This window comes from Bubalus kerabau, chromosome 1 (assembly GCF_029407905.1).
Source record: "Bubalus kerabau isolate K-KA32 ecotype Philippines breed swamp buffalo chromosome 1, PCC_UOA_SB_1v2, whole genome shotgun sequence".
In the NCBI taxonomy this organism is placed as follows: domain Eukaryota; kingdom Metazoa; phylum Chordata; class Mammalia; order Artiodactyla; family Bovidae; genus Bubalus; species Bubalus kerabau.
This window is the reverse complement of record NC_073624.1, coordinates 182,781,742-182,809,063: the sequence shown is the minus strand read 5'-3', so window position 1 is coordinate 182,809,063 and position 27,322 is coordinate 182,781,742. Positions and strand designations below refer to the sequence as shown.

Sequence of the window (27,322 nt, the reverse complement as noted above, 5' to 3'; positions counted from 1 at the left end):
TATCTTATTAATGAGCACAAGCAACAGGTTTTATGGTATGGAAAGCAAATATATGTAAAGAAATATCAGGAATGTCGGGGAACATAACATGGCCTATTTCTAAGGTAAACTTTCTCAGATCATCCTTCTTGTGAGCTAGTATGACTCTAAGAACTTCAGCATCTGCTCATGAACACTAAAGGATCCAAACCTACCAGTCAGACTTTATTTTCTTGGGCTCCAAAATCACTGCAGATGGTGACTGCAGCTGTGAAATTGAAAGATGCTTGCTCCTTGGAAGAAAAGCTATGATAAACCTCTGCTATATTAAAAAACGGAGACATTACTTTGCTGACAAAGGTCTGTATAGTCCAAGCTCTGGTTTTTTTCCAGTAGTCTTGTATGGATGTGAGAGTTGGACCATAAAGAAGGCTGAGCGCCCAGGAGTTGATGCTTTTCAGTTGTGGTGTTGGAGAAGACTCTTGAGAGTCCCTCAGTCAGCAAGGAGATCAAACCAATCAATCCTAAAAGAAATCAACCCTGAATATCCATTGGTAAGCCTGATGCTGAAGCTGAAGCTCTGAAGAGCCAACTCATTGGAAAAGACCCTGATTCTGGGAAAGATTGAAGGGAGGAGAAGAAGGGGATGACAAAGGATGAGATGATTGGATGACATCACCAACTCAATGGATATGAGTTTGAGCAAGCTCTGGGTGATGGTGAAGGACAGGGAGGCCTGGTGTGCTGCAGTCCATGGGGTCACAAAGGGTTGGACATGACTGAGTGACTGAACAACAACAGTCTTTGAACAAAATGTGATTATATCATTAGTTCCCAAACTCAGCATGAAAATCAACTGGGATCATTTTAAAATCCTATGCTAAGAATGCAACTCAGTCTAATTAAATCATAATCTATTTTGAGAAGCTGTCACCAATATTTTTTAAAGACTCCCAGGTGAGTCTAATATGAAACCAAAGTTGAGGACCAATTACATGGGTGTTACACACAACATGCATAAGCAGATATGAAAGATACAACGGTTCTGTGGACAATAGACATGAATTTTGGAAAGAATTGCAGATTTTTAAATTTTATTTTTTAATTAGAGTATAGTAGCTTTACAATTTTGTGTGAGTTTCTGCTGTACAACATGGTGAATCAGGTATGTGTATACCTATATCCCTTCCCTAAGGATTGAAGATTTTAATTGTTAAGGATTTTTACATGTCTCCAGGATGTCTGGGTCCAGCAATATGACCCAGCAATCCCACTGCTGGGCATATACACTGAGGAAACCAGAATTGAAAGAGACACATGTACCCCAATGTTCATTGCAGCACTGTTTACAAATAGCTAGGACATGGAAGCAACCTAGATGTCCATCAGCAGATGAATGGATAAGGAAGCTGTGGTACATATACACAATGGAATATTACTCAGCTATTAAAAAGAGTGCATTTGAATCAATTCTAATGAGGTGGATGAAACTGGAGCCTATTATACAGAGTGAAGTAAGCCAGAAAGAAAAACACCAGTACAGTATACTAACGCATATGTATGGAATTTAGAAAGATGGTAATGATAACCCTATATGTGAGACAGCAAAACAGACACAGAGATAAAGAATAGGCTTTTGGACTCTGTGGGAGAAGGTGAGGGTGGGATGATTTGAAAGAATAGCATTGAAACGTGTATGTTACCATATATGAAATAGATCACCAGTCCAGGTTTGATGCATGAGACAGGACACTCAGGGCCAGTGCATTGGGATGACCCTGAAGGATGGGATGGGGAGGAAGGTGGGAGGGGGGTTCAGGATGGGGGACACGTGTACACCTGTGGCTGATTCATGTCGATGTATGGCGAAAGCCACTGCAATATTGTAATTAGCTTCCAATTAAACTAACTAAAAAAAAAAAAAAGAAATAAATAGAGTCTATAGCTATAACATGATTCAATCATGCAGTGATTATAATGATAGGATCCCACAATAATCCCTTAATCCCATTCAGTTCAGTTCAGTTCAGTCACTCAGTCATGTCCGACTCTTTGTGACCCCATGAATCGCAGCACGCCAGGCCTCCCTGTCCATCACCAACTCCTGGAGTTCACTCAGACTCACGTCCATCGAGTCGGTGATGCCATCCAGCCATCTCATCCTCTGTCGTCCCCTTTTCCTCCTGCCCCCAATCCCTCCCAGCATCAGAGTCTTTTCCAATGAGTCAACTCTTCGCATGAGGTGGCCAAAGTACTGGAGTTTCAGCTTCAGCATCATTCCTTCCAAAGAACACCCAGGGCTGATCTCCTTTAGAATGGACTGGTTGATCTCCTTGCAGTCCAAGGGACTCCAAAGAGTCTTCTCCAACACCACAGTTCAAAAGCATCAATTCTTCGGCGCTCAGCTTTCTTCACAGTCCACCTCTCACATCCATACATGACCACTGGAAAAACCATAGTCTTGATTAGATGGACCTTTGTTGGCAAGGTAATGTCTCTGCTTTTGAATATGCTATCTAGGTTGGTCATAACTTTTCTTCCAAGGAGTAAGCGTCTTTTAATTTCATGGCTGCAGTCACCATCAAAATATACCAAATGAAGCAACAAACTGATTGGAAACATTGTTAAGTTTTGAAAGGCACAAGAGCTACAAAATCATAGAACCAACTTTGAATTCCAACTGTTGTTTTTACTGGCTCTTCTAACCTATGCAAACAAGATGCACAGATGTTGAGATTAGGTTGTTTTGCTGAGGAGCCCCCACATGGCCCTCTTGATGTCCCTGTTCCTCAGGCTGTAAACAAAGGGGTTCAGCATGGGGGTGACCACAGTGTACATCACTGAGGCCACTGCACTGTCCCTGGGAGAAGATGAGACAGTAGAACTGAGATGCACCCCAATGCCTGTTCCATAAAATAAACACATGATTGCCAGGTGACAGCCACAGGTGGAGAAGGGTTTATACTTCCCACCTGTTGAAGGGACTCTCAGAATAGAGGAAACAATGTGAGTATAAGAGAAGAGGATCTCTGTGAATGGAAAACCACCAAAAATAGCACCAATAAAATAGATTAATATGTTACTGCTGGGGATTTGAAAACAGGCAAGGCTAAGGAGCTGAGCAGGGTCACAGAAGAAATGAGGAATTTCCATATCCAGGAAGAAGGTAAGTTCTAACACCATCAAACTATGAAGAAGGAAAGCCAAAAGGCTGATGAAAAATGACACCAAAACCAGCAGGCTGTAGAGGCGTGGGTTCATGATGACCGTGCAGTGCAGAGGGTGACGGATGGACACAAACCAGTCATAGGCCATGGCAATCAGGACTAGATTATCCAAACATCCAAAAAGGATAAAAATAGACATCTGGGTCAGGCAGCTCATGTAAGAGATGAGTCTGCTGTGAGTTTGAATGTCCACAATCATCTTGGGGACAGTGGTAGAGGTGCAGCCAATGTCAGTCATGAACAGGCTGGAAAGGAAGATGTACATGGGGGTGTGGAGGTGAGAATCAGAGATGAAGGCCAGGATGATGAGCAGGTTCCCAAGCACAGTGATCAGGTACATGGACAGGAAGAGGCTAAAGAGGAGGGGCTGCAGTTCTGGATCATCTGAGAGGTCCATGAGGAGGAATTCTGAGACAAGTGTTAACATTCTCTGGGCCCATGTGGCTTAGACACCTCCTAGAAAGGAAAAGAGGTTTCAAATAAATGAGACAAGCAAACAAGGAGTCAGCACTTTTTGTTAGATTCAAGCAAGTCAAAGCATTCACACTTGAGGATCATACATTCCAGTAACTTCAGTGATATTTCTTAGTTCTGGCAAACTTATTTTCTCTTACAACTCTTTTCTCACTGATGTCTTGGCTATTTACCTGTTTCTATGTACAGTCATTTTACAGACAATAGGCCAAATTGTCATAAAGAAGGAGCCAATAGAATTAATCATGAACACAGTAGAATATCAGTTGCCACCTTTGAAAGAAATATATGGAATAAGAAATATGTTTCTTATATGCATGTCTATATCCATAGCAGCACTATTCACAGTGGCCAAAACATAGAAGCAACATAAATGTCTATTGACAGATGAATAGATAAATAATGTATGGATGAAGAAGATATGGTACATATATACTGTGGAAATCTACTCAGCCATAAAAAACTAAAATATTGCCATTTGCAGCAACATGGGTACAACTAGAGATTATCATACCAAGTGAAGTAAGTCAGAAAAAGACAAACACCATAGGGTATCAGTTATGTGTGGAATATAAAATTTGGCACAAATAAGCCTATCTACAAAACAAAAATAGATTCACAGACATAGAGAACAGACTCGTGGTGGCCAAAGGGGATGGGGCTAAGCAGAGGGATGGACTGGGAGTTTGGGGTTGGTAGATGCAAACTAGTACATTTAGAATGGATGATGCTTTTGAATTGTGGTGTTGGAGGAGACTCTTGAGAGTCCCTTGTACTGCAAGGAGATCCAACCAGTCCATCCTAAAGGAAATCAGTCCTGAATATTCATTGGAAGGACTGATGCTGAAGCTGAAACTCCGATAATTTGGCCACCTGATGCTAAGAAATGACTCATTTGAAAAGACCTTGATGCTGGGAAAGATTGAAAGTCGGAGGAGAAGGGGACAGAGAATGAGATGGTTGGATGGCATCACCAACTCAATGGACGTGAGTTTGAGTAAACTCTGGGAGTTGCTGATGGACAGAGAGGCCTGGCATGCTGCAGTCCATGGGGCTGCAGAGTCAGACGCAACTGAGCAAATGAACTGAACTGAAACAACAAGGTTTAATACATAGCACAGGTACTATATTCAGTATCCTGTGATAAGCCATAATGGAAAAGAATATAAAAATATGCATATGTGTATAACTGAGTCACTTTGCTGTACAGCAGAGAATGACACAACACTGTAAATCAATAATACTTCAATTTTTAAAAATTGAAAAGGGAAGGAGAAGGTGGAACGAGTTGAGAAAGTAGCGTTGAAACATATACATTACCCTATGAAAATAGCTAGCTAGTGGGAAGCTGCTGTATAGCACAGGGAGTGCAGCTTGGTGTTCTGTGAAGACCCAAAGGGGTGGGATGGGATGAGGAGTGGGAGAGAGCTTCAGAGGAAGAGGATATATGTATATTTATGGCTGATTCACTTTGTTGTACAGCAGAAACTAACACAACATTGTAAAGCAATTATTCTGCAATTAAAAATAAAAAGTTAAAAAGAATGAAATATCTTTCTCTGTTAAAAAAAAAAAACCCACCACACACACACACACACACACACACACACACACACACACTCACTCATTCACTCACTCACACACACACACACCTCTTCTGGGAATTCTCTGATAGTCCATTGGTTAGGACACAACATTTTCACTGCTGTGGGCCAGAATTAATCCCTGGCTGGGGAAATAAGATCCCTCGAGTGACATGGCCAAGAAAAAAACAAAAAAACCCACTCCAATTAAAAGACACTAGAAAGTAGTCAAACATGGCTTATCCAAATGTAGTGCAAGAAATTCCCTTAATTTAGAATATATATAAACACCTTATAACCTTATGTATATTCTAAATTAAAGTCAAATGTACTTCATCAGAATTTTGATAGCATAGTCATCTCCATGGATTTTCATCATTATTTGGTTTTCTAATAGCCATCCTCCATGAAAATAAGTGCTCACTTCGGTATGTAAGGTGTCTTTTAAAAGTCTTTTCAAATATTAATTCTAATACTAAGCTTGTTATGCAGTTGTTTTTATAAACTTTATACAACTTCAGGGACAGTCTTATGTTTGAGATTGCTTTCTGTTTTTCTTGTTTCCATTATGTAGTGACCTGGTTGTTGTTGCTGTTCAGTTACTAAGTTGTGTCTAACTCTTTGCCACCCCATGGACTGCAGCATGCCAGGCTTCCCTGTCCTCCACTATCTCTTAGAGTTCACTCAAACTCATATCCATTGAGTCAGTGATGCTATCTAACCATCTCATCCTCTGATGTCCCCTTCTCCTTTGCCTTCAGTCTTTCCCAGCATCAAAGTCTTTTCCAATGAGTTGGCTCTTCGTATTAGGTGGCCAAAGTATTGGAACTTCAACTTCAGGATCAGTCCTTCCAATGAATATTCAGGGTTGATTTCCTTTAGGATTGACTGGTTGGATCTCCTTGCAGTCCAAGGGATGCTTCAGAGTCTCCTCCAACACCAGAATTCAAAAACATCAATTCTTGGTGATCAGCTTTCTTTATGGTCCAACTCTCACATCTGTACATGACTACTGGAAAAATCATAGCTTTGACTATACACAAGTTTGTTGGCAAAGTGATGTCTTTGCTTTTTGATACACTGTCATAGCTTTCCTTTCAAGGAACAAGTGTCTTTTAATTTTGTGGCTGCAGTCATCATCCACAGTGATTTGGAGCCCAAGAAAATAAAGTCTGTCACTGCTTTCACTTTCCCCCCTTCTATTTGTCATGCAGTGATGGGACCAGATGTCATGATCTTGGTTCTTTGAATTGAGTTTTAAGTCAGGTTTTTCACTCTTCTCTTTCACCCTCATCAAGAGGCTCTTTAGTTGCTCTTCACTTCCTGCCATTAAAGTAGTATCATCTGCATATCTGAGGTTGTTGATATTTCTCCTGGCAATCTTCATTCCAGCCTGCATGATGTACTCTGCATTTAAGTTAGAGTAACAGTATACAACCTTGTTTCATCCTTTCCCAATTTTGAACTGGTCCATTGTTCCGTATCTGGTTCTAACTGTTGCTTCTTGTCCTGTATAAAGATTTTTCAGGAGACAGGTAAGTTGGCCTGGTATTCCTATCTCTTTAGGATTTTTCCACAGTTTGTTGTGATTCACAAGAAGGCTTTTGTGTAGTCAATGAAGTATATTTTTTTTTTTTTGGAATTCCTTTGCTTTTTCTATGATCCAACAGATGTTGGCAATCTGATCTCTGGTTCCTCTGCCTTTTCTAAGCCCAGCTTGTTCATCTGGACATTTAAACATGCTTCTAACTCTAAAATGTGTGGAGCACTGTTTCCTCATCAAACCAACCCTCTTATTTAATATTCAGTTTCTACAACCAGGGATTGGGGAAGGAAATGGCAGCCCACTCCAGTGTTCTTGCCTGGAGAATCCCAGGGATGGGGGAGCCTGGTGGGCTGCCGTCTATGGGGTCGCACAGAGTCGGACACAACTGAAGTGACTTAGCATAGCATTCTACAACCAGGGAAGCCCCTAAGTTACATCTGAAACCCAGTGTTCTTTAATATATTTAAGAACTTTCCATATCAATCCTTCCTGATTAAAGGGGTTCCAATTGTCCTTAAACCTGCTTCCTACAGGCAACTTAGGACTTCCTTTCTCCTGTCAGGAAACAACATGATTTTATTTGAGAAAATGTGAAAGAGAATAAACACCTGGATCATTTTCTTCATCTACAAATGGGGATTAAAATGGAACCAACTTTGCAGGGTGGTTGTAAGAAATTAAATAATAAAGTGCTTAGACCAGTGGCTCTCACTCTGGATTGAGCATTGTAATCCTTATAATTACCTGTAGATCTATTAAAGTATATATGGATGAAGGAGGGAGTGAAAGAAGCGAAATCTAGAAGCAAGAGCAAGAGAGAGATCTGTGCTAAATTATAATATTGTGATCCTTCTACGAGCCCTACCTTGATCTCAGCTATCCTTCCTAGAGCCAATGCAGCAAGAGCACCACTTACCCTTCACTGAGGTCTACCAGGAGCCTCCAAAGGAGAGAGGATGGTGAACATGGAATCTTTGCTGGAAGTGACCAGTAAATAAAGTAAGAGGAAAGAATTCTGGCTAAATGTCCCATGTCTGGAGTCTAAATGCCTGGATTCAAACCTGAATTCACTCCTATTATACCCATGATCTAATACAAGTTATATTTAAATGATATGCTCCCTTGTTCACCCATAAAATGACAATTATATTCATTCCTATTTCTTGGTGATAATTATGCAGATGAAATGAAACAAAATACGTGGAACACTTAGCTCAGAGCCTGGCACTTAGGAAATCCTCAATGAAAAATCATGATACCATGTTTGCTGTTTTCATCCTCATCCTCACTTTATGATTTTGGGGTACTTAGGGACAGTTTAGAGGGACCATTCCTGCTATCAAGGGGGTCATGCCTATGGGAACTAGAACCAGCGTGGGAGGAAAGCAAAACTCCGAATGAGAGTTCTTAGAACCCCACCAGAACCAAGGACATAAATGTCATAGTGCCTGGAGCCGAAACTTTGCATACTGGTGTACTACTGAAAGGTTGTTGCTGAACCATGAAAAACGCCGGGATTCTTGGCCTCCGGAGAAGAAGAATTCAATCCGAGGCCAGAGACGAGGCTTGATTGCTCAGAGCTTTTGTGTAACAAAGTTTTATTAAAGTATAAAGGAGATAGAGAAAGCTTCTGACATAGACATCAGAAGGGGGCAGAAAGAATACCCACCTGCTAGTCTTAAGCTGGATGTTATATAGTTACTACAGTTTGTTAATGAAAGACAGGAATGTCTTAAAACTCAGAGAATGGTACCAGGCCCCTCACCCACAAGATGTATTTTGGGATAATCTTGGCACCAGACGAGTCATCCCGGGCCATAAAACGATTGACTTGAATCTTGTAGAAAGGCAGATTACCATACAAATACTTTCATTTACATAGATTAGGAGAACAATGTCTGAGTATAACATACTGGTTTGTCAAGTCAATTCTGAGCCTGTAGGCAGAACTGACTTGAAGACAGAGTTTGGGGTAAATGCATAGTACATTAACATAGCTTAAGACAAATATTTCCATAAGAAAAATGCATTGGTTAGCTCAAGGCTTGAGAATAGTTAAGTTCAGGTGGAAACAGGTGTCATTATGGCAACACAGTATTTTAAGATAAACCTCTTTTTTAGATTTGTATGGAGAAGGGGAAAAAATATATCACTAGTTTGTTTCCTCCTGCTGCTTAAGAGAGAGATAAAAAAAATGTCTGACATTTGCAGCCTATTTCCTTCATTTGGAGACCCCTGGCTTTCCTGCCTGTTACCCTCTCATTACCATCTGTCAATTGCAATTCTTTTGTTTGCTGTGACAATGAGGAAACAAAAGTCCTGAAATCTTTCCTCCATCCACTGTCTCCATCGCACTCATTGGGCTGTGCTAAGACCCTGCTGGTCCATGACCAAGGGCAGTGAGTCTGCCACTCCTCTCTGCCTGGTGAGCAATGATGGCTGAAGCTCCAGCCTCAGAATTGGCAGAAAGATAGACTCCAGCCAGAGCCTCCTGTTGGAGATGATTACTCTGGGAGGAGACACAGGTGTGGAGCCTGCTGGACATGGACCCACAACCTGAAGGGCTGGAGACACAGGCTGACTCTTTACAGTTTTGTGGCCTTGAAAGCTTGATACACAGAGCTCCTAATTAGCCAGACTGATCCATGAACTGCATTCCCTGAAGACTTCACAATCTTTGGAGAACCACAAGAAAATCAGTGTCTGTCAACTCAGTTACTCTGAGCCCTACCCCTTCCAAGGGGGAAGTTCACTTGGCCTGCTCTCATCACATATCCAAAAGGAAGGCCCTTGCTATAAAGTTCAGACTTGTTATTTTCTCAGCTAAAAATTCAATTGCAATATTGAGTACTGAAACTGCCTCAATGATGAAATAATATCAGGAATATTGGGATATTTGTTGTTAACATTTACCATGCTAAAATCTGACAATCGATCCATGTTTGAACACTTTGATATGACCAAGGAGAGCTTCACACTTTTCTTAATCTAAGTCCTTCTAATTCATTGTGGGGTTTAGTCCTTAGTAATATTTTGTTGCTATTTTAAGTTATAACCTTGTTTTATTTATTGCTAAAATTATTTTATACTTGCATTGTAGAAAATAATTGAATTGTATATTTCCATTGTCCACCACTCTATTCGAAGAATGTCTCTAGTTGTTTATTTTTAGTGAAAGTTGCTCAGTCGTGTCTGACTCTTTGTGATCCCATGGGCTAGACAGTCCATGGAATTCTCCAGGCCAGAATACTGGAGGGGGTAGCCATTCCCTTCTCCAGGGGATCTTCCCAACCCAGGGATCAAATCCAGGTCTTCCGCATTGCAGGTGGATTCTTTGCCAGCTAAGTCATCAGGGAAGCCCGTTTTTCTAGAGTGGAAGTATATCATCTGAAATTATTTATCATTGTGTTTTTTCCCTTTTCACAGTCTATCTCTCCTTGTAACACAATAAAATATTGATAGAGTGGAAACAAACAAAGAAAAAAAAGTAATTTAAAACTGGGCAAAAAATGTGAATAGACATTTTCAAAATACAATATACAAATTATCAACTGGCACATGAAAAATGCTCAACACCACTAATTATCAGGGAAATGCCAATCAAAACCACAGAGAGATATCACTTCAGACTTGTCAGAATGGCTATTACACAAAAGATGAGATATAAATGGTGATGAGGATATGGAGCAAAGGGAACACTCCTCCACTTCTGTTTGAGAATAAAATTGGTGCAGCCAGTATGGAAAACAGTATAGAGACTCCTCAAAAATTAAAAATAGAACCACTAGCAATTCCACTTCTGGATATGGAAGAAAATGAAAACACTAGTATGAAAAGATATTTGCACCCATATGTTCATTGTAGCATCATTTACAACAGCCAAGATATGGAAGAAGCCTAACTGCCCATCAACAGATGAATGGATAAAGAGACATGGTATATTTATACACACAATAGCATATTACTCAGCCATGAAAAAGAATTCTATCTTGCAATTTGCAACAATGTGAATGGACCTAGAGGGTATTATGCTAAGTAAAATAAGTCCAACAGAGAAAGGAAAGTACTGTGTGATTTCACTTATATGTGGAATCTAAAAATCAAAACAAGTAAATAGAATTAAATAGAAACAGTCATAGGCATAGAGAACAAATGGGTGGTTGACAGAGAGGGGGAGAAGGGAATAGAAATAGGTGAAGACATTAAGAGGTACAAAGTTTTAGTTTACAAAATAAATAAGTCACTGATATAAAATGTACCATGTAGGAAATGTAGTTGATAACTATGTTATATCTTTGTATGGTGACAGATGGCAACTAGACTTAGCATGATGGTCATTTTGAAATGTATAGAAATATTAAATCATTATATTGTGTACCAGGAACTAACATAGTATTGTAGGTCAATTATACATCAAAAAACAAACATACAAGCTCTAGAAAAATAAATACAATTTGTGGCTACCAGGTGGGAGTTGGGGAAGAGAGAATTGGATGAAGGTAGTCAAAAAGTACAAACTCTTAGTTATAAAATTTAGCTACTATAATATAAAGCTACTAAGCACACTGCTATACTTAAAATGGATAACCAATAAAGTTCTACTGTATATCACAGGAAACTCTGCACAATGATATGTGGCAACCTGGATGGGATGGGAGTTTGGGGGAGAATGGATACATGTATATATATGGCTAGTCCCTTTGCTGTCCACCTGAAACTATCATAACATTGTTAATCAACTATAACCCAATACACAATAAAAAGTTAAAAAATTAAGTTCTAGGGGTGTAATGTACAACATGTACAAAGATAATACTGTTATACATTATATATAAAAGTTGATAAAAGAGTAAATCCTAAGAGTTCTCACAACAAAGAAAAGTGTTTTTTTTTTTTTTTTCCTGTTTCTTTAATGTTCTATTGATATGAGATGAAAGTTATTCACTAAACCCATTATGGTCATTGTTTCATGATGTGTTGAAGTCAAATCATGTGTTAAGTCAAACCTTTGATGTGTTAAGTCAAATCTTAAACTTATACAATACTGTATGTCAGTTATCTCTCAATAAAACTGGGTTGAGGAGAAAAAGATTGAGTGACTCTCATGGCACTATTGCTAATAGTCTAGCGAAAGTGTTAGACCCTCAGTCATGTCTGACTCTGCAACTGCATGGGCTGTAGCCCACCAGGCTCGTCTGTCCCTGGGATTCTCTAGGCAAGAATACTGAAGTGGGTTGCCATTCCCTTCTCCAAGGGATCGTCTCAACCCAGGGATCAAACCCTGGTCTCCTGCATTGCAGGCAGATTTTTTACTGTACTAGTATCTGGGTTCAGTTCAGCTCAGTTCAGTCACTCGGTAGTGTCTGACTCTTTGTGACCCCATGAACTGCAGCACGCCAGGCCTCCCTGTCCATCACCAACTGCCGGAGTTTACCCAAACTCATGTCCATTGAGTCGGTGATGCCATCCAACCATCTTATCCTCTCTTGTCCCCGTCTCCTCCTGCCCTCAATCTTTCCCAGTATCAGGATCTTTTCAAATGAATCAGCTCTTCGCATCAGATGGCCAAAGTATTGGAGTTTCAGCTTCAGCATCAGTCCTTCCAATGAACACCCAGGACTGATTTCCTTTAGGATGGACTGGTTGGATGCCCTTGCAGTCCAAGGGACTCTCAAGAGTCTTCTCCAACAACACAGTTCAAAAGCATCAATTCTTCTTTATAGCCCAACTCTCACATCCATACATGACTACTGGAAAAGCCATAGCCTTGACTAGATGGGCCTTTGTTGACAAAGTAATGTCTCTGCTTTTTAATATGCTGTCTAGGTTGGTCATAACTTTCCTTCTGAGGAGTAAGCGTCTTTTAATTTCATGGCTGCAATCACCATCTGCAGTGATTTTGGAGCCCCCCCAAAATAAAGTCAGCCACTATTTCCACTGTTTTCCCATCTATTTACCATGAAGTGATGGGACTGGAAGCCATGTTCTTAGTTTTCTGAATGTAGTATCTGGATATCTGGATTCAAACTAGGCAGTCTAGCCTCAGCTCCAACATTCTTAATCACTAAGATGCAGAATTGTATTCAGTTTGAATCTGTAAGTTAAATACATTTCCAATTTTTTGCATTATCATAAAATGCATAATTAATATTCTTGTAGGTTTCCTCATTTACATGTGCAAATGTTCTTCCATAATAGCTAATGAGGGACTTCTCTGCTAGTCCAGTGGTTAACACCTCACCTTCCAATGCAGGGGATGAGAGTTTGATCCCTGGTTGGGGAGCTAAGATCCCATATACCTCACCAAAACATAAAACAGAAGTAATATTGTAACACATTCAATATTTCTGTGGATGGTTGAAAAGCTTTCTTTTGCTTGCCTAGTAGATGCCAAGTGAAGGTCACCCCACAATGCTGTCTCAGCCCCAGTTGACCCTAGCAGTTCCCTAACCAACCACACATAGCTTGCTTTTCCTAACTGGTACTTCAGAATTCTCTGATCTCTGGAGGCAGTATAGTGTAATGATAAAAACCATGGGTTCTGGATTAAGACATAGTTCCACTACATACTAAAAATACAACACTGGCCAGTTATTTGAGTTCATTTGTGCTGTTTCACTGTGTGTGTTATGTGGATAATAAATATCTCTTGTCTTTAGACAATAGCTATTCTGACAAGTGTGAAGTGATATTGTGTGTGTATGTGTGTTTAAGATTTATTTATTTATTTTTGGCTGCTATCCAATGCAGTGGGCATGAGTTCAATCCCTAGTGCAGGAATTAAGACATCATATTTTACACCATGTGGCCAAAAATAAATAAATAAAAATAAGGAAAATTAAAAAAAAATATCCTCAGCTCAGGACACATGCAAATCTAATTGAATCAGAATCTTTGGCAATGAGACTCAGTTGTCAGTATATTTTAAAATTTATTTTATTGTAGTATAGTTGATTTACAATGTTGGGAAATAGTATTTTTAAGCCTTCCAGATGATTTTGATAAAAGCCAAGGCTGAGAAGCAGTGACATGCATCTTCATACATAGACTGCATGCAAAAAATTAAAACATAGTAATCAACTGGAAAACAAACAACAGCTTTGGGAAAAATATATATTTAAATCTGTAAAAAGGGAGTTTTTTCATCTTTCTAGAATGTGGATCACCATGATAAGCTAGATACTCCTCGTTAGGTATAATAAGATTCAGTCACGCAGTAGTTCTAATGTCTACAGAATCCCAGGATACTCTCCCAGCCCCATTAAAAACATACCAAAAGAAGTAATATTCAGGTGTAAAACAAGGAGAGACAGGCCCTAAGAGCTACAAGAATGATATTATGAGAGAGGTAGAATTTTCAGATGTTAATGTTGCTACATTTTCCAACCTACACTCCAAATGGGTGACACAGGCAATGAGATTAGAACATTTTTCTGGAAAACCTCCACATGGTCCTTTTGATGTGTCTGTTCCTCAGACTGTAGATGAAGGGGTTCAGCATGGGGGTGACCACAGTGTACATCACTGAGGCCACTGCACCCTGCCTGGGAGGTTGTGAGATGGTTGAGCTGAGGTACACACCAAAGCCAGTTCCATAAAATAAGCAAACAACTGCCAGATGAGAAGCACAGGTGGAGAAGGCTTTATACCTCCTACTTGATGGGACTCTCAGAATGGAGGAAAGAATTTTGTAGTAAGAGAAAAAGATTCCTGAGAAAGGTAGAAAAGCAAAAATGGCACCATCAAAATACGTGACTATGTTATTGGTGAAAGTATCAGAACAAGCAAGCTTGAGGAGCTGAGAAGGCTCACAGAAGAAATTAGAAATGTCAACATTCTTAAAGTAGGTAAGTTGTAGCACAATCAGATTGTGCACCTGGGAGTCCGAAAGGCTAAGAAAAAAAGACACCAAAACTAAGAAGCAGCAGAGGCGAGGGTTCATGATGACCGTGTAGTGTAGTGGGTGACAGATGGCCACAAACCTGTCATAGGCCATCACAGTAAGAAGCAGACAATCCATACATCCAAAAAGGATAAAAATAGACATCTGTGTCAGGCAGCCTGCATAGGAGATGACTCTGCTGTGAGTTAGGATGTTCACAATCATCTTGGGGACCGTGGTGGAGGCAAAACCGATGTCAGCCAAGGAGAGGTTGGAGAGGAAGAAATACATGGGGTTGTGGAGGTGGGAGTCAGAGGTTACAGCCAAGATGATGAGCAGGTTCCCCAGCATGGTGACCAGGTACATGGCCAGGAACAGGACCCAGAGCAAAGGCTGCAGTTCTGGATCATCTGAGAGGCCCAGGAGGAAGAATTCTGAGACACTGGTTAGATTTCCAGTTCTGTGTAGCTCAGACACCTTTGGAAAAAGAAAAAAAGGCTGGAAAAATAGGAAATATGTAAATCGTCATGCAGTCCTGCATCATATTTTGGATTCAAGCAATTCATTTCTAAGAGTATACATCCGAGGACCTTCAGCAATTGGAAAAGGAAAGAGCAACCCACTCCAGTGTTCTTGCCTGGAGAATTCCACGGATGAGGGAGCCTGGCGGGTTACAGTTTATGGGGCCACAAAGAGTTGGACACAACTGGGTGACAGCACCTTCAGCAATATTTCTCAGTGTGAGAAATTCTGTCTTAGAATCGTTTCCTCATTGGCTTCTATGTTATTCATTTTTGTCTATACACTGTTAGATTATAAAGCTTCATGACAAGTGAAAGAAAACAAGAACATTAGAGACAGTACATCCATGATCTCAGTTAAATACAGCCTACTTTTAAAGAAATAACAGAATGAGAGATTCCCTTCTCCTTCTAAGAAAATATATAATTATTAAAATATAAAGAAATTATGTCATTTATATAAATCTTATTTTCTTCAAATACAATTCTAGATATTTCCTTAATTTAGAATATTTACAAATATCTATGAAATGCAGAACTATGTCATCTGGATTCTAAATTAAAAATGAATTTTCATAATCAGAACACAGTTTATTTGATATTCAGAGTTTTATCATCTTTGATTTTCTGTCTTCCCTCTTCATGAAATGGGGATTACTCAAATATCAAAGTTGTCTTTTAGAAGTCATTTAGTATATACTTCATATCTTTGGTGGACTTCAAATTTCAATGAATATTGTTTAATTAATTGCATATGGTGCTGGAGTGGTGTGCTGGAGCAGCGAGCCCCTGAGAGGAGATACTCCACATCCAAGGTCAGAGAAACCCCAGTAATGTGGTAGGCTCTGGAATGGCTGTGAGGAGATACTCCACGTCCAAGGGCAAAGGAGAAGTCCCAGCAAGATGGTAGGAGGGGCGAATTTGCATTTGGAATCAAACCCCATTCCCGCCAGAGATGCTAAGAGGGCTCAAACAAACCTTGTGCACACCAGGACCCAGAGACCCCCACAGAGACTGAGACAGAACTGTGTTTGAGCATCTTTGTGGAGGTATGGGTCAGCAGTGGACTGCCACAGGGACAGGGCTCTGGATGCAGCAGACTTGGGTATGGCATAAAACCTCTTGGAGGAGGTTGCCATTAACCTCACCATAGAGCTGCCAGAACTTAAACAGGACTGGGAAATAGATCCTCAGAGGGCACAACAGAACCTTGTGCACCAGGACCCAGGAGAAAGGAGCAGTGACCCAACAAGAGACTGACCCAGACTTGCCTGTGTGTGTCCAGGAGTCTCCAGCAGAGGTGTGGGTCAGTGGTGGCCTGCTTCAGGGTTGGGGGCACTGAGTGTAGCACTACCTGCATGGGATTTTTTGAAGGAAGTCATCATTATCTTCATTACCTCTACCATAGTTTGGCCCCAGCTAAATAGCAGGGGGGGAACACAGCTCCACCCATCAACAAAAAATTGGATTAAGGATTTATTAAGCAGAGCCCCGCCCATCAGAACAAGACTCAGTTTTCCTCTCAGTCAGTCTCTCCCATCAGGAAGCTTCCATAAGCCTCTTATCCTTCTCCATCAGAGGGCAGACAGACTGAAAACCACAATCAAAGAAAACTAACCAATCTAATCACATGGACCATAGCCTTGTCTAACTCAATGAAACTGTGAGCCATGCCATGTAGGGCCACCCAAGACGGACGGGTCATGGTGGAGAGTTCTGACAGAATGTGGTCCGCTGGAGAAGGGAATGGCAAACCACTTCAGTATTCTTGCCTTGAGAACCCCATGAGCAGTATGAAAAGGAAAAAAGGTAGGACACTGAAAGATGAACTCCCCAGATCGGTAGGTGCCCAATATGCTGCTGGAGATCAGTGGAGAAATAACTCTGAAAGAATGAAGAGATGGAACCAAAGTGAAAACAACACCCAGTTGTGAATGTGACTGGTGATGGAAGCAAGGTCCGATGCTGTAAGAGCAATATTGTACAGGAACCTGGAATGTCAGGTCCACGAATCAAGGCAAATTGGAGGTGGTCAAACAGGAGATGGCAAGAGTGAACGTCAACATTCTAAGAATCAGTGAAATAAATATGGACTTGAATGGGTGAATTTAACTCAGATGACCATTATATCTACGACTGTGGGCAAGAATCCCTTAGAAGAAATGGAGTAGCCATCATAGTCTACAAAAGAGTCTGAAATGCAGTACTTGGATGCATTCTCAAAAATGACAGATGATCTCTGTTCATTTCCAAGGCAAACCATTCAATATCATGGTAATCCAAGTCTATGCCCTGACCAGTAATGCTGAAGAAACAGAAGTTGAATAGTTCTATGAAGACCTCAGTTCAGTTCAGTTCAATTGCTCAGTTGTGTCCGACCCTTTGTGACCCCATGCACACACCATGCGTCCTCCACCCCAGGCCTCCCTGTCCACCACCAACTCCTGGAGTTTACCCAAACTCATGTCCATTGAGTTGGTGATGCCATCCAACCATCTCATCCTCTGTTGTCCCCTTCTTCTCCTGCCCTCATTCTTTCCCAGCATCAGGGTCTTTTCAAATGAGTCAGGTCTTCACATCAGGTGGCCAAAGTATTGCAGTTTCAGATTCAACATCAATCCTTCCAATGAACACTCAGGACTGATCTCCTTTAGGATGGACTGGTTGGATCTCCTTGCAGTCCAAGGGGCTCTCAAGAGTCTTCTCCAACAACACAGTTCAAAAACATCAGTTCTTCGGCGGTCAGCCTTCTTTATGGTCCAACTCTCCCATGCATACATGACTACTGAAAAAACCATAGCCTTGACTAGAAGGACCTTTGTTGGCGAAATAATGTCTCTGCTTTTAATATGCTGTCTAGGTTGGTCATAACTTTCCTTCCAAGGAGTAAGCGTCTTTTAATTTCATGGCTGCAATCACCATCTACAGTGATTTTGGAGCCCCCTGAAATAAAGTCAGCCACCGTTTCCACTGTTTCCCCATCTATTTACTATGAAGTGATGGGACCAGAGGCCATGATCTTTATTTTCTGAATGTTGAGCTTTAAGCCAACTTTTTCACTCTCCTCTTTCACTTTCATCAAGAGGCTCTTTAGTTCTTATTCACTTTCTGCCATAAGGGTGGTGTCATCTGCATATCTGAGGTTAGTGATATTTCTCCTGGCAATCTTGATTCCAGCTTGTGCTTCATCCAGCCCACCATTTCTCATGATGTATTCTGCATATAAGTTACAAGAGCAGGGTGACAATATATAGCATTGATGTACTTCTTTTCCTATTTGGAACCAATCTGTTGTTCCATGAAGACCTAGAAGACCTTTTAGAACTAACACCCAAAAAAGATGTCCTTTTCATTATAGGGGACTGGAATGCTAAAGTAGGAAGTCAAGAAACACCTGAAGTAACAGGCAAAATTGGCCTTGGAGTACAGAATGAAGCAGGGCAAAGGCTAACAGGGTTTTGCCAAGAGAACACACTGGTCATAACAAACACCCTCTCCAACAACACAGGAGAAGACGCTACACAAGGACATCAGCAGACTGTCAACGCCAAAATCAGATTGATTATATTCTTTGCAGCCAAAGATGGAGAAGCTCTATACAGTCAGCAAAAAGAAGAGCAGGAGCTGACTGTGGCTCAGACCATGAACTCCTTATTGCCAAATTCAGACTAAAATGGAAGAAAGTAGGGAAAACCATTAGACCATTCAGGTATGACCTAAGTCAAATCCCTTTATGATTATACAGCAGAAGTGAGAAATAGATTTAAGGGACTAGATCTGATAAAGTGCCTGATGAACTATGAACAGAGGTTCATGACTGCCGGGGTCCAGCCCCAGCAGGATCCAGGGGTACCCTAAGGATGGCTTAGGCGATAAGGATAGCAAAGTGGAGAGATCAGAGGCTTGATCTTCCTTGATTAACACAGAAAGCCAATAAAGCTCCTGTGTTCCAAGGAGTCATCCTGAAAGAAGAACAGAGAGAAAAGGAGGGGAAAGGGAAAAAAAAGAATGACATGGGGAGACCAAGCTTTGGTGTGCGAGGCCCATAACTTTATTTTCAAAAGGAACTTTTATACCTTGACTTGTACATAGAGGGAAATGAAAGATGCAAAGTCATACAGAGTCAGCCCAAACATTACATCTGTTTTGTCTTTATCGAAACCAGGATTTTTTCTACATACCTTTCCCATAAACAATGTTGTGTACAATATCTTCTGGCCTTGGAGGCCTGTGGACATTTTATGACCCCCCCCCCCTTTTTTTTTACAAAGGCTGATCAGCCAGAAAAATTGTTTTCCCTTAAAGTGTTTCTTCTTTATTTCTCCCAGCCTGAGAAAGTGCTAAACAGAGTTACATTTTCATGGAGCAAAGGTGCAGTGGGCCACAACAAAGAAAGAACCAATTAGCTCAAAGGTCTGATGTGGTTAATTCCAAGGCTGCTACTTGTTTTTCTTACATTCCAACTATGTTAACTAATGCACTCCCAGGTGCACAATGGATAAGGGATATGGGAACTTGGCAGCAAGCATTGGCCCATAATGAAGCCCTTTACCAGTACTATCTATTCTAATAATTTTTCATCCCTTAAAGGACTCTATGCTCATTAGGACTTTTAGAATATTTTGGCTTCCCGTGCCTTTCAAGGTTGGGGAGTTGTGAACAATCATGTGTGCTAATGTCAGAAGAGTTGGTGAAAGGCACAAAATAGTAAGACAGACAGATTTTGGTTTTGGGGTGGATGCTTGAGCAGATTCAGGGGGTCCCTTGAGGCCTGATCTGCTTTTTCCTGTCAGGTCTCTTCCGCATGACCTTTGTCATGGGTGGGATCTCCCGTGGTGGCTCCTGGCACGTGACATTGTACAAGAGACAGAGATCAAGACCATCCCCAAGAAAAAGAAATGCAAAAAAATTGAAATGGCTGTCTGAGGAGGCCTTACAAATACCTGTGAAAAGAAGAGAAGTGAAAAGTAAAGGAGAAAAAGAAAGATACACCCATTTGAATGCAGAGTTCCAAAGAATAGCAAGGAGAGATAAGAAAGTCTTCCTCAGTGATCAATGCAAAGAAATAGAATGGGAAAGACTAGAGATCTCTTCAAGAAAATTAGAGATGCCAAGGGAATTTTTCATGCAAAGATGGGCACAATAAGGAACAGAAATGGTATGGACCTAACAGAAGCAGAAGATATTAAGAAGACATGGCAAGAATACACACAAGAACTATACAAAAAAGATCTTCATGACCCAGATAATCACGATGGTATGGTCACTCACCTAGAGCCCGATATCCTGGAATGTGAAGTCAAGTGGGCTGTAGGAAGCATAACTATGAACAAAGCTAGTGGAGGTGATGGAATATCAGTTGAGCTATTTCAAATCCTAAAAGATGATGCTGTGAAAGTGCTGCATTCAATATGCCAGCAAATTTGGAAAACTCAGCAGGGGCTACAAGACTGGAAAAGGTCAGTTTTCATTCCAATCCCTAAGAAAGGCAATGCCAGAGAATGCTCAAACTACTGCACAATTGCACTCATGTCACATGCTAGTAAAGTAATGCTCAAAATAATCCAAGCCAGGCTTAAACAATATGTGTACCAGGAACTTCCAGATAGTCAAGCTGGTTTTAGAAAAAGCAGAGGAACCAGAGATCAAATTGCCAACATCCGCTGGATCATTGAAAAGGCAAGAGAGTTCCAGAAAAACATATACTTCTGCTTTGTTGACTATGCCAAAGCCTTTGACTGTGTGAATCACAGTAAACTATGGAAAATTCTGAAAGAGATGGGAATACCAGACCACCTGATCTGCCTCTTGAGAAACCTGTATGCTGGTCAGGAAGCAACAGTTAGAACTGGACATGGAACAACAGACTGGTTCCAAATAGGAAAAGGAGTACGTCAAGGCTATATATTGTCACTCTGCTTATTTAAGTTATATGCAGAGTACATCATGAGAAATGCTGGGCTGGAGGAAGCACAAGCTGGAATCAAGATTACTGGGAGAAATATCACTAACCTCAGATATGCAGATGACACCACCCTTATGGCAGAAAGTGAAGAGGAACCAAAGAGCCTCTTGATGAAAGTGAAAGAGGAGAGTGAAAAAGTTGGCTTAAAGCTCAACATTCAGAAAACGAAGAGCATGGCATCCAGTCCCATCACTTCATGGCAAATAGATGGGGAAAGAGTGGAAACAGTGGCTGACTTTATTTTGGGGGGCTCCAAAATCACTGCAGATGGTGATTGAAGCCATGAAATTAAAAGACGCTTACTCCTTGGAAAGAAACTTATGACCAACCTAGACAGCATATTGAAAAGCAGAGACATTATTTCGCCAACAAAGGTCTGTCTAGTCAAGGCTATGGTTTTTCCAGTGGTCATGTATTGATGTGAGAGGTGGACTGTGACGGAAGCTGAGCGCCGAAGAATTGATGCTTTTGAACTGTGCTGTTGGAGAAGACTCTTGAGAGTCCCTTGGACTCCAAGGAGATCCAACCAGTCCATCCTAAAAGGAAATCAGTCCTGAATATTCATTGGAAGGACTGATGCTGAAGCGGAAACTCCAATACTTTGGCCACCTGATGTGAAGAACTGACTCATTTGAAAAGACTCTGATGCTGGGAAAGACTGAAGGTGGGAGAAGACGGGGATGACAGAGGATGAGCTGGTTGGATGGCATCACTGACTCGATGGACATTAGTCTGAGCCAGCTCCAGGAGTTGGTTATGGACAGGGAAGCCTGGTGTGCTACAGTCCATGGGGGTGCAAAGAGTTGGACATGACTGAGTGACAGAACTGAACTGAATGCAAATGAAATCAAACAACATACATAAAACACAGACCTCAGTGCCTGGCACTAGGGATGACCTCAGGAACAGTACATGATATTATGGCTAATGTCATCCTCCTTATCACACTCACCACTGCTTTCAGGATCATTAGAAGTGCCCATGGGAATTTTACAGAGACCCATGTGCTGCTGCAATTGGAGAGATGCCAGCCAGAACCAGAACCAATGATGGTGGACGTAGCCATCTGAATGAGAGCTCTCACAAGCTAACCAGTACCAAGAACTTTAACTTCATAGGGCTGTGATCCCAAATCTTGTATATCAGTGCCCTCTCATCTTTCCATTCTATTGTCATGTTTGTTCCTCCTAAACAGGAAATATTGCTCCCAGTGGTCCCTCCTTCAATCACAGTCTCCCCTTCAACACTTACTGGGCTGGGCTGCATCTCTGCTGGAGCACGACCAAGGAGCACAGACTCAGCCCCTCTCCTGCCTGGTGTGTGATGAAGTCTCAGGGTCCCTTTTCAGGGTGGGCAGGAAGACAGATTCAGGTGGGGAACTTCCAACGCAGGTGCTCCCAAATGGAGGAGGGACATGTATAGAACCACACACTTAAAACTGGCAAACTAATGTATAGATGGCACCAGCTAATTATTTAAAATGGTATGACCTACGACTTAATGCACAAAGGGCATAATTAGCCAATTGGTCCATGTTGTCCCAATCTCTGGAGACTTGTTAATATTAATGGAAAAGGAAAAAAAAAAAAAAAAAGAGAAAAGTGAATATCCTTAGGAGGGTCTGGGACCCTCTCTCCTCAGGTGGAAGTCCTCCACTTCTACTTCTTCCTTCCAACTTGGAGGATTTTAACATAAAATTCAGACTTCTTTTTTTTTTTTTCAATTTAACCACTTACTGTGAAATTTTGATATCTGTATATCAATTGTATTTCATGTGAAATCTATGCAGCTTTAGGCCTACAACAAGTATTTGATATTTTTCATTTTCTTAGTTATTATTTGTCTCTAAGGATAATTTGGGGCTTCCCTTGTATCTCAGTCAGTAAAGAATCTGCCTGAAATGTAGGAGACCCAGGTTTGACTCCTGGGTAGGGAAGATCTCCTGGACAAGAAAATGGCAACCCACTCCAGTATTCTTGCCTGGAGAATCTCATGGACAGAGGAGCCTGACAGGCTACAGTCCATGGGGTTACAAGAGTCAGACACGACTTAGCAACTAAACCACCACCAAGGATAGCTTATTTTCCTTTTCTTAGCCTTTGCTTTGGTTGGCATTTTATAGGATGAGATTTACATGTTTTTATTATTTGCTTATTTGAATATGTCATCAGCTCTAGTTTTTACTCTAATTGCATACATTGGCATATTAGATAGCTGCTGATTTTTTATTTTATTTAATTAATTAATTTATTTCAATTGGAGGCTAATTACTTTACAATATTGTAGTGGTTTTGCCATACATTGACATGAATATGCCATGGGTGTATATGTGTTCCCCATCCTGAACCCTCCTCCCACCTCCCTTCCCATCCCATCCCTCTGGGTCATCCCAGTGCACCAGCCCCGAGCACCCTGTCTCATGCATAGAACCTAGACTGGCAATTCGTTTCTTATATGATAATATACATGTTTCAATGCCATTCTCCCAAATCATCCCTCCCTTGCCCTCTCCCACAGAGTCCAAAAGGCTGTTCTATAGATCCGTGTCTCTTTTGCCGTCTTGCATATAGGTTTATCATTACTATCTTTCTAAATACCATATATATGCGTTAGTATACTGTATTGGTGTTTTTTTTTTTTTTCCTGGCTTACTTCACTCTGTAAGTAAGCTCCAGTTTCATCCAGCACATTAGAACTGATTCAAATATATATATTTTTTAATGGCTGAGTAATACTCCATTGTGTATATGTACCACAGCTTTCTTATCCATTCATCTGCTGATGGACATCTAGGTTGCTTCCATGTCCTGGATATTATAAACAGTGCTGTGATGAACATTGGGGTACGTGTGTCTCTTTCAATTCTAGTTTCCTCGGTGTGTATGCCCAGCAGTGGGATTGATGGGTCATAAGGCAGTTCTATTTCCAGTTTTTAAAGAAATCTCCACACTGTTCTCCATAGTGGCTGTACTAGTTTGCATTCCCACCAACAGTGTAAGAGGGTTCCCTTTTCTCCACACCCTCTCCAGCATTTATTTCTTGTAGACTTTTGGATCGCAGCCATTCTGACTGGTGTGAAATGGTACCTCATTGTGGTTTTGGCGTGCATTTTTCTGATAATGAAAAGATGTTGAGCATATTTTCATGTTTTTTTTAGTCATCTGTATGTCTTCTTTGGAGAAATGTCTGTTTAGTTCTTTGGCCCATTTTTTGATTGGGTCATTTATTTTTCTGGAATTGAGCTGTAGGAGTTGCTTGTATATTTTTGAGATTAATTCTTTGTCAGTTGCCTCATTTGCTATTATTTTCTCCCATTCTGAAGGCTGTCTTTCACCTTGCTTATAGTTTCCTTCATTTGCAGAAGCTTTTAATTTTAATGAGGTCCCATTTGTTTATTTTTGCTTTTATTTCCAATATTCTGGGTGGGTCATAGAGGGTCCTGCTGTGATGTATGTCAGAGAGTGTTTTGCCTATGTTCTCCTCTAGCAGTTTTATAGTTTCTGGTCTTACATTTATATCTTTAATCCATTTTGAGTTTATTTTTGTGTATGGTGTTAAAAAGTGTTCTAGTTTTATTCTTTTACAAGTGGTTGACCAGTTTTCCCAGCACCACTTGTGAAAGAGATTGTCTTTTCTCCATTGTATATTCTTGCCTCCTTTGTCAAAGATAAGGTGTCCATATGTGCGTGGATTTATCTCTGGGCTTTCTATTTTGTTCCATTGATCTATTTGTCTGTCTTTGTGTCAGTACCATACTGTCTTGATGACTGTGGCTTTGTTGTAGAGCCTGAAGTCAGGCAGGATGATTCCTCCAGTTCCATTCTTGTTTCTCAAGATTGCTTTGGCTATTCGAGATTTTTTGTATTTCCATACAAATTGTGAAATTATTTGTTCTAGCTTTGTGAAAAATCCAGTTGGTAGCTTGATAGGGATTGCATTGAATTTATAGATTGCTTTGGGTAGTATACTCATTTTCACTATATTGATTCTTCTGATCCACGAACATGGTATATTTCTCCATCTGTTAGTGTCCTCTTTGATTTCTTTCACCAGTGTTTTATAGTTTTCTATATATAGGTCTTTTGTTTCTTTAGGTAGATATATTTCCAAGTATTTTATTCTTTTTGTTGCAGTGGCGAATGGAATTCTTCCCTTAATTTCTCTTTCTATTTTCTCATTATTAGTGTATAGGATTATTATTGTATAGGATCTGTGTGTTGATTTTATATCCTGCAACTTCACTATATTCATTTATTAGCTCTAGTAATTTTCTGGTGGAGTCTTTAGGGTTTTCTATGTAGAGGATCATGTCATCTGCAAACAGTGAGAGTTTTACTTCTTCTTTTTCAACTTGGATTCCTTTTATTTCTTTTTCTGTTCTGATTGCTGTGGCCAAAACTTCCAAAACTATGTTGAATAGTAGTGGTGAGAGTGGGCACCCTTGTCTTGTTCCTGACTTTAGGGGAAAGGCTTTCAATTTTTTACCTTTGAGGATAATGTTTGCTGTGGGTTTGTCATATATAGCTTTTTATTATGTTGAGGTATGTTCCTTAAATTCCTGCTTTCTGGAGGGTTTTTTTTTTTAATCAAAAATGGATGTTGAATTTTGTCAAAGGCTTTCTCTGCATCTATTGAGATAATCATATGGCTTTTATCTTTCAGTTTGTTAATGTGGTGTGTTACATTGATTTGTGGATATTGAAGAATCCTTACATCCCTGGGATAAAGCCCACTTGGTCATGATGTATGATCTTTTTAATGTGTTGTTGGATTCTGGTTGCTAGAATTTTGTTAAGGATTTTTGCATCTATGTTCATCAGTGATATTGGCCTGTAGTTTTCTTTTTTTGTGGCATCTTTGTCAGATTTTGGTATTAGGGTGATGGTGGCCTCATAGAATGAGTTTGGAAGTTTACATACCTCTGCAATTTTCTGGAAGAGTTTGAGTAGGATAGGTGTTAGCTCTTCTCTAAATTTTTGGTAGAATTCAGTTGTGAAGCCGTCTGGACCTGGGCCTTTGTTTGCTGGAAGATTTCTGATTACAGTTTCAATTTCTGTGTTTGTGATGGGTCTGTTAAGATTTTCTATTTCTTCCTGGTTCAGTTTTGGAAAGTTGTACTTTTCTAAGAATTTGTCCGTTTCTTCCAAGTTGTCCATTTTATTGGCGTATAATTGCTGATAGTAGTCTCTTATGATCCTTTGTATTTCTGTGTTGTCTGTTACGACCTCTCCATTTGCATTTCTAATTTTATTGATTTGATTCTTCTCCCTTTGTTTCTTGATGAGTCTGGCTAATGGTTTGTCAATTTTATTTATCCTTTCAAAGAACAAGCTTTTGGCTTTGTTGATTTTTGCTATGGTCTCTTTTGTTTCTTTTGCATTTATTTCTGCCCTAATTTTTAAGATTTCTTTCCTCTACTAACCGTGGTGTTCTTCATTTCCTCTTTTCCTAGTTGCTTTAGGTTTAGAGTTAGGTTATTTATTTGATTTTTCTCTTGTTTCTTGAGGTAAGTGTGTACTGCTATGAACCTTCACCTTAGCACTGCTTTAACTGGGTCCCATAGGTTTTGGGTTGTTGTGTTTTTATTTTCATTCGTTTCTATTCATATTTTGATTTCTTTTTTGATTTCTTCTGTGATTTGTTGGTTATTCAGAAGCGTATTGTTTAGCCTCCGTATGTTTGTATTTTTAATAGTTTTTTTCCCCATGTAGTTGACATCTAATATTACTGCATTGTGATCAGAAAAGATGCTTGGAATGATTTCAAATTTTTTCAATTTACCAAGGCTAGATTTATGGCCCAGTATGTGATCTATCCTGGGGAAGGTTCCGTTGTGCACTTGAGAAAAAGGTGAAATTCATTGTTTTGGGTGAAACGTCTTATAGATATCAAATAGGTCTAACTGGTCTATTGTATCATTTAAAGTTTGTGTTTCCTTGTTAATTTTCTGTTTAGTTGATCTATCCATAGGTGTGAGTGGGGTATTAAAGTCTCCCACTATTATTGTGTTATTGTTAATTTCTCCTTTCATATTTGTTAGCATTTGTCTTATATATTGCTGTGCTCCTATGTTGGGTGCATATATATTTATAATTGTTATATCTTTTTCTTTGATTGATCCTTTGATCATTATGTCGTGTCCTTC

The 27,322-nt window shown here is 40.2% G+C and overlaps 1 protein-coding gene and 1 pseudogene across 1 annotated transcript; both read right to left on the bottom strand.

Moving 5' to 3' along the window:
• Positions 1–2,715: 2,715 nt before the first annotated feature.
• On the bottom strand, positions 2,716–3,673 carry LOC129623705 (olfactory receptor 18-like; annotated as a pseudogene).
• A 10,083-nt stretch (positions 3,674–13,756) lies between these two features.
• LOC129625552 (olfactory receptor 18-like) lies at positions 13,757–15,554 on the bottom strand. Its single transcript, XM_055544059.1, has one exon. The coding sequence runs from the start codon at positions 15,055–15,057 to the stop codon at positions 14,230–14,232; it is 828 nt and encodes a 275-aa protein (XP_055400034.1). The 5' UTR covers positions 15,058–15,554; the 3' UTR covers positions 13,757–14,229.
• Between the last annotated feature and the right edge of the window lie 11,768 nt (positions 15,555–27,322).